The sequence below is a fragment of the Phyllostomus hastatus genome, unplaced genomic scaffold (genome assembly GCF_019186645.2).
Source record: "Phyllostomus hastatus isolate PE091 unplaced genomic scaffold, TTU_PhHast_1.1 phas_contig_948, whole genome shotgun sequence".
In the NCBI taxonomy this organism is placed as follows: Eukaryota; Metazoa; Chordata; class Mammalia; order Chiroptera; family Phyllostomidae; genus Phyllostomus; species Phyllostomus hastatus.
Window position 1 is genome coordinate 9,892,605 of NW_025333993.1, and position 8,104 is coordinate 9,900,708.

General features: G+C 63.6%; 1 protein-coding gene across 1 annotated transcript; it reads right to left on the minus strand.

Annotated features, from left to right (window-relative positions):
- Positions 1-1,744: 1,744 nt before the first annotated feature.
- Positions 1,745-7,601, minus strand: SOD1 (superoxide dismutase 1). The gene is made up of 5 exons (XM_045852651.1): positions 7,442-7,601; positions 4,908-5,001; positions 3,635-3,704; positions 2,840-2,957; positions 1,745-1,965 (listed from the first exon to the last, which is right to left on the minus strand). Exons 1-5 carry the CDS (start codon positions 7,523-7,525, stop codon positions 1,840-1,842), a joined length of 492 nt encoding a protein of 163 aa, XP_045708607.1. The 5' UTR covers positions 7,526-7,601; the 3' UTR covers positions 1,745-1,839.
- Positions 7,602-8,104: the final 503 nt, after the last annotated feature.

Below are 8,104 nucleotides of genomic sequence, written 5' to 3' on the forward strand. Positions count from 1 at the left end.
TTCAAGGCTGTGTGTGCAGACTTGTTCCCCGTGAGCCCTGCCCAGTGCCTGTCTGGATTGGTCTTGTGGGCGGGAACCCCGCGCGGCCCGTGAGGTGCTCCTCCCTCTGCCTCGGACCGTGGGGTTGGTCGTAGGTCACCCAGGGAGTGTGGCGCGAAGACGTCTGAGGCCCGACCAGCCTCACCCCTGAAGCCCGATCGGCCGATCGCTCGGCCCGAGCACTTGCCGTGGGCCGCGGGCAGGGAATGCCACTACAGCACCCGAAGGCCCGCCGGAGCCTCGCGCTCGCCAGCTCGCGCCCAGCCCAGAGGGTGTGCTGAGCAGCGGCCTCTCCCGCCCTCGCCCGCAGGCGGGGCTGCTGGAGGAGGCACTGTAGTGCTCTGTGGGCGCAACGCTGCTCCTGCTCCGGGCGGTGGGGGGCGGGGGGGGGCAGCCCCGGCACTGACCTCGCTGCCTCTGGGAAGCGCGACCACCCCGCGTCCCATGCCGGCCCACGACGTCGGACAGCCCTGAGCAGCTCTTGTGGAGAAGCGGCGTCTGGTGTCACGTGCGGACTCCAAGGCCCTGCAGCCCGGATCCCTATCCCCGGTTGCAAGTATGGAGAACACCCTGTTCGCTGGCACGCGACAGCCCCCGCAGGTACTGGAAGTGCTTTCACGAGGGTGGGCGTGCCCTTGGGCCTCGAAGGTCACGAGGGAGCCCGAGTGAGTCTTCCCTGGCACGTGGGAGACCGCACTTGGGGAGACCTTGTCCCCTTCTCCGCCTGACTGCAGTTTTCCCACTTAAACGTGAGCCCGCCTCCACTGCCTCTGTGAAAACACCGCAGACCGGCTTTTTCTAGACCAGCTTCTCCTCCGACGTGATCCGCATTCGACCAGACACATCGTGTGGTTTTGACCCATCAGAACTACACCTCGTTCCTGGCTTTGCAACCAGGAATATTTTACAATGTTCAACTAAGAGACAACCACCCCACATGGTTGAACCTGCGTGGGGTTCAGGATTCGTCCACGCGTGTTCATCACATGTGCACGGGTGCTTCCGGGAGCAGCAGACCGGGCAGCCGGTTCCTCCGTCCGGAGCCCTGCCCCTTCCTCTCGGGGGCGCCTCCTCCTCTCCTCTCGTGGCCACAGCACGGCGTGGGCCATTCTGGCTGGTTGGTGAGCTCCCCGTCAGCCCTGCAAGGCCGTCCCCAAGCAGGCCAGCTTCCCTGCCACCCAAGGGCTTCCCAACATCCAGCTTTGAAATACCCATCCTTTTGGGTCTGGCTACCTGGTAAGTGGGGAGGCCCCGTACCTCCCCCGGAGCTGACAGAGGGCAGCCTCCCTGCCCAAGGCGAAGTTCAAGTCCATCTCGGCTCAAAGACCAGTGGCGGAAAATGCAAGCAGTGCGATTATGCATTTTAAATACTTTCAGAAGAGCAGTCTCTGAAATGACCCGTCAGCGTGGCACTTAACCGGCCCCACTCAAGCCCCGCGAGCAAGTGACGGCTGTGGGCGTTCAGGAGTCCGGCTCGGACGCCTTGACGGGCGTGAGAGGCAGCACCACGTCGGGTCTTCACTTACCGCGGGCTCGGACGAGAGCCAGAGCGAGTCAGACAGCTCAGTGCCCGTGTGTGAGAGACCCCCGAAACAGACATTTTAACTGAATGAGATGCATGCAATTACACAAATCTTCCAGCTGGTCACGGGTCAGCTCTCATCACAGGTACTGCAGCCACTTTTTAAAAAAGACACACATACACTTGGAAGGTGACAGAGTTTAATGGTCGTCAGGTTGAGTGTGTGCAGCTGGTGGGGCAGCAGAGGGGCTGCCAGGACACGGCCTGGTGGGGAACGCTCACTTCTCAGTCTTGGGCTGCGGTGCAATCCCGATCACGCCGCAGGCCAGGCGGCTGCCAGCGTTGCCTGTCTTCTTGCTCTCCTCGTCGTTGCCTTTGCCCAGGTCGTCCTCCTTCTCGTGGACCTGTGGGGACATCGGGAACACAGAGCTGAGGGGCCGTCCTCCCGCCCCCACCCACAGGTACCTCACGTTAGGAAGCAGCCCGTTCAGAGAAGCCTACCAGAGAGGCAGACCGCTCCTCAGCCCGGCAGGAGGGGAAACCACCCCTCAGCTTTGTCCTGGTGACGCAGAGATGTAAACCACCTTTAAACACTAAGTGGGTGCCCTCTCTCTGAAGGAGCACTGACACCCACCCCGCCCTGTCTCAGGCCGCCCGGCGCCGGGCCCCACCCTCCGGGAGAAAGCCAGGCGACCACCCTTCTCTCACGGAGCATTGCTGCGAGAAGGAAAGGGGCCCCTGGAAAACGGCATCACGATTGTGCCTCGTGACTACAGCCTATGAACGAGTAATCCTCAAAGGATCCTGAACTACTTAAAAATAGGGCTTTAATTTTTTCTCATGAAACATTTACAAGTTTCCCTGCTTCTCAGCTGTGGCTGAAGAAAGCTCTCAGGATAAGGGCCAGCCGAGAGAGGAGAGAGCGGAAGGCCAGTGGTGGCGACCAGGCAGCAGCGCATGCTCACACCGGCCCATCCAAGACCTCAACGGGACGGGTGCTCTGCTGAGCTACGAGGGGACCCCATCGCCGCCGGGAGAGCTGGCGGTCTGGACACCAGGCAAGGGCGACGTCGCCCATCCCGATCGGCTGCGTTACTGCGTCTCAGCAGAGCGGGGTCTTCACCGACCCGGGTCTCCGATTCCTCCTCACGGCAACCGTCCGGCACAGCCGCTGCTTTCTCTAACTCTGGGCGACAGGCACAGTGTGCGTGGCCCCTCGGAAACCAGGACCGAGCATCGGGAGCAGGTGCGCGACTGTGTGGGGACCTGCAGACTCACCACCATCGTGCGGCCAATGATGGAATGCTTCCCCGAGAGGGAGATCTGGCGGTCCACCAGAGACACGTTGGCCACCCCGTGTTTGTCCGCAGTCACGTTGCCCAGGTCCCCGACGTGCCTGGTGTTGACAAAGCATCGGAACAGCGCGTTAACTCAAGTAAAAACCGTCGGACCTAGCGCGGGCAGGGACACAGCACGGACCATGCAGGGACCGCCCTTCCAGGCTGACAGGTGATCAGACAGTGCAGACGCGGCTCCTCGAACACGGCTCCCGGGCTGTGGGCGGTGCCCGGAGGAGTCGAGGCTCAGGGCCACCTCTGACCGTGCGGGGGCGGGGGGACACCACCTGGGCCCCGCCTGCCTGCCTGGCACGGGGGGGCGGGCCCTAGGCCTCCACGAGGGAAACAAAGGGCGCCCTTGTCCTCGGGCTTGTCCTACCCCCAGAAGGCTCTCAGAAAACAGACACGCAGATGGGGTCTCAGGGCACAGACTTTCACCCACAAAGCCCCCCGAGGGTCTGACGCGGGTTTGTCTTGTCGGGCAATGACAGCACGGCTCCTCGCCTCCTGTACCGGCCCCCTCTGGTGCGGGCACGGGAGCGTTCTGTCTTCAGCGAATGCTGCCAGACCAGCCGCTCTCGGCCAGCGCCCCCGTCCGCGCGTGTCCCTCCACGTGGCAGAGGGTCACGGGGGCGACGCCGCTGGGTTGAGCGTGCCATCTGAGAACGGCACACCCTCGCTGACCCGGAAAAGCCCCTGCCTTGTTTCTGATGGGAGGTAAGTGTCCATCACTCACCTCTCTTCATCGTCGGGGCCACCGTGGTTTTTGCCTTCAGGGTTAAAGTGAGGACCTGCAGTGGCACAGCCTGTGGACAAAAAAAAAAAAAAAAAAGGAGCTGGGTTATGAATCAAAATTCCAAAATGCACTCCAAGAAGAAGCTGGCTGTGGCTAGAACCTCCTCCAGAGACAGTGGGGACCTGCGGCACAGGAGGGGCAGGAAGGAGAGACAGGGCCTAGGAGCCCCGTGGTGCCGGTCAAGTTCACACCCTTCTCGGGGCTTGGATTTCTCCGAGGCCCTGGACGTGATCTTCAACAGTTCCCTTCCACCCCCAAAATCCCGCGGTAAGAGTCCTGGCTTGTGCGGAGGTAGAAAAACCCTTTGCCACAAAAACTTAGCTCCCCAGCCACACGCTACAGGCGGCCCCTGCCTGCGGCCCCTGCCTGTGTGCGCAGAACATAACACGGCGGGGTGCCCAGTCCCGGGGCCGGGCTGCCGCCCTGCACGACCCGGCAGCACGCAGACTGCAGTCTGTTAGCAGCTGTCCCTGGGCCGCAGCGACTGCCCTCCACCCCGAGCCCACCACAGGGACGCGGGAATTCGCCCTCCCCCACAGACGGACAGTCTCCGCTGTGCGCCCCTCCGCTCCCCTGCCACCCACCGGGAGAAGACAGGTCCCCAGGGCACTGCCTAGTAAGTCAAGGCCACAGCGCAGGGGCCTCTGAGCGCAGGGGCAGGAAAACCAAGGAGCAAGCTGGATGGAGCAGCTCTGTGATCGCCGAGGTGGGTCCCATCTGGCCATTGCGTCCCTATTTACGGGGCTCAGATTATGGACCATTCAAACCAACTTCCGTCAAATTGAGCCAGTCCTCAGTCTGCCTGCGCACTGAGGTCAGGTTACTCAAAAATGGCGGGAGGTCACCAAACCCATCCCCCTGTAAACTTTGTTCAGTGGAGCCCCCTGCACAGCACCCCGCCGTCTCCCTGCTGCCTCCCCAGGACCCAGTGCTGGAGGCGGGGACCGGAGAGGCCGGCTCCGCCGCTCACAAAGCTGGAGGCAAGCAGGTGGCAAGAAAGCAGCGGAACTGTTTTCCTTTAAAAACACCTGCAATCTGTATAATCAAGCCACAATCACATTTAAAAAAAAAAAATTCCTTCCCCTTCCTTTCCACACGCAGGCGTCAAAAGTAGTCGTGAGGCCAGCTCCACGAGGCTGTTCCTCACGGCGGCTGCTCGCCCTTGTCTCGCCAGGGCGAGGAGGTCTGGGTCCCAGCCCCGCACGGCACCCACCTCCGGTGTTGTCTCCAAACTGGTGGACGTGGAACCCATGATCGCCTTCGGTCAGTCCTTTGATGATCCCGCTGACTGTGACGGGGCCGCTGCCCTGCACCAGAGAGCACAGCGGGTCTGAGGGAGCCTCCAAAGGAAGGACGCGGGTGAGCCACCCCCACCACGAACAGGAAGGGGAAAGAACGTGGCCTCGAGAGTCAGACACCCCCGGGCAGTCGCCTCCTGGCAGGACACCCCAGCCGAGGGAGATGCGGCCCCAACCAACCACCAACCAGTGTCCAGCTGGCCAGCCTAGGGTGCCTCGTCCCCACTGTCCCCGGGGGGATGCTGATCAGGTGCCAGCGCACACTGGGACCAGGGGCAGCACGGGCGGCACAGGGCTCTGCACCCCTCAGGGCTCCCCCGGGAGGATCCCGGCCCAGGCACCAAGGCCCGGGCACCGAGGCTCCTGCAGCCAGCAGGGCTGCAGAGGGGCGTGTTTCTGAGGGCGCAGCCACTGAAACCCAATCGCCTCTCTGCCCCAAGTACGGAGGCCAAAACAAAGAAGGGTGACACCACAGCGAGGCCGGTGAGGATGACCCACCACGGCCGCACACCCAGGACCTCCGCGGGGCAGCGAGGCAGAAACCCTGACGGCTGAACCCACACTTGAGATCTGCACCGCCCGGCAAACGCAGGGACCTGCCGTCCCCCAGGATCCCGGGCTGACCTCCCACTGGGCAGACGCGATGCTCAGACCAAGTGGCATGGTGACGGCTGCCCTTGGTTGTGCTTTTTTTGTGGTAAAAACAGAGTACTGTGATTCTTCCGGGGGTGACCCTCAACTTCGGAAAAATTCAAACGCGTTACCCCACAAAACACATTATCGAAAAGCACGGAGACAGACAGCGGTTCTCCTGAGCCCGCATTTCCTGGGTGGTGAGCGCGGGAGCACCCAGAGGTTGGGGGCGGCCCCCTCGCACAGCCCTGCGGGGGCCGTCCTGTCAGTGGGGCAAACCCCTGGGCAGCACAGTGCGGCCCTGGCCCACGGAGGCTCCGTGTGGGCAGATCTCCAAACGCTTGGAGAGCAGCTAGGGGTTTGGACTTACAGGTGAAAATTTTCATTTTAAAAACCTGGGAAATGGTCCAAAATTTCAAGCACACAACAGACCAATCAAATAGCGCTTACTGGCGATTAAACGCATGCGCCTACCTGAAAAGCTGTCCTGCCCAACTGTCCAAAGGTCTTTATCAGGAACAAACAGCACCCCCACTCCCAACCCACCCCCACCCCCAACAAACGAAGCTGGGAACTGCAGGGAGGGAGCCCCGAAGGCTGCTCCCGAGGTGGGGCCTAGCTGCCTCCCAGGGGGGAGGAGGAGGGTCACAGAGAGGTCGGGCCAGTGAAAGAAAACGGCAAAATTCAGTCAAATGCCAAGGAGCCTTTTCCAGAAGCGTTGGAAACCACGGCAAGGAAAAGAATCCGGCTGCACCCGGATCCCCCTGTGTGAACACTTCCCTGCCCCCTCCCACTTCCGGAGACCTCCCCAACACTTGTCTCGCTCCCGCTCCCGTGTAAGTTATCCATCCGTAGGTGATAAGCCCAGCACAACGGGAACAGCTTCCACCGGCCGGCAGCCGCACGGAGACCTGGGGACACTCCTTTCGCCAGGCGGCTGCGCATCGCGTCGACCCGCAGTGAGCGTCCGCACACTTCGCATCACAGGACTGGGCCGAACGCGCTTCTGCCGTCTCCGTAATAGGCCTGCTGGTTGAGGGGCTTCACCGCCACTTTACCGAGGACGGGCTGAAACACGCTGCCAGGTCCGAGCGCCAGCTCCGCGCGTGGACACCGGGGCTCCCCGCCCCAGCCCGCATCCCCCACCAGCACGAAGGACCCGTTGCGGCCCCAGGCCGCTGCGACGCGGACACAGGCCGGACCCCGCCGGTCAGCATCCAGCCCCCGCGGGCAGTGCCCCAGGGAGGAAGCCCGCCGGGGAGTCCGTCGGAGGGGGGCTTCGGGGAGGAGTTTGTGCAGAGCGCCTTGCTGCCCTAGCACCTGGCCGTGACCCCGAGCAGCGGTCAGCGAGCTTCTCTGTAAGCCCACGCGCACTGTCGCAGGTTCTTATTTTCACGACCCTTCTTTCCACACAAATTCACCAAAGCGCCCTCTGCCGCAGGGCTGTGCCCACAGCGGTCCCGGGAGGATGGGGCCGGGGGCCGCGGTCTGCAGACCCCCAAACTAACGAGACATTTTAGGTTGCAAAGGAGCCCCAGACCGGCCAAGGGGGACACGGCTCTCTGCCGGCGGACCTGCTGCGCAATAGCCAGGCCAGGCGCACAGGACGCACAGGCGGCCCGGGAGGGAACGCCACGGCCGCGCAACCAGGCCCGCGCCCCGCCGCGGAGGCGGCGCCGGGCGGCAGCCTCCTCCCTCCCGCCCTCGCATGCTCCCCGGCCCACGGTCCGCCCCGGCCCAGCCCGTGCCGCCGGCCACAGCCGTCGGTGACTCAGCACCGCAGCCTCGCGGGCGGTCAATGGCCCCCAGGCCTTGCCTCCTGCTCGAAGCGGATCTCGCCATGCACCCGGCCCTCGCCCTTCAGCACGCACACAGCCCAGGTCTTGGTCTCGGTCGTCATGGCTTGCGGAACGCGCGCAGACCGGGTCCCGAAGATCCGGTAGACGCCGCAGGACACGCCGACGCAGGGGCGACGGCGCCGCGGACCTCTTATAGGCCGGATCCCGCGCCCCGCCCCACCCTGGCGCCCTTGGACCGCGACCAATTGAGCGCTGAGCTCGCCCTAGCACAGCGGCCTAGGGACGCGATTGGCCGGGAATGGCGGGGGCGGGGCCTAGGGCACGTAGGAGCCCCGCCTCCCGCGCCCGCGACTTCCTGTGCAGCGCGCGCGAGCTGGCTCCCAGGACCGGCTCCTCTTCCCCCTCGCAGCGGCTGCAGCCCGCGGGTCGCAGCCCCGAGGCCGGCGCGCCCGCGAGATCGGACGGAAGTCACTTGGGCTGGAGATGTCATCCATTGTAACTGGGTCCTAAACGTGTTTGGTAGAAATGGGGACGCGTGCAGCTGGGAGATTTTGTAGTTTCCTTGTTTCCATTGTCTTCTTGTTCGGGGTTTCTGGGAGCGTAGAGGCAACACACCTCCGCCCCTGGCCTCGTCGGGCCGGGGGCCGGGTTCGGTCCCGAGCGCGCGGCGCTCCTGATTT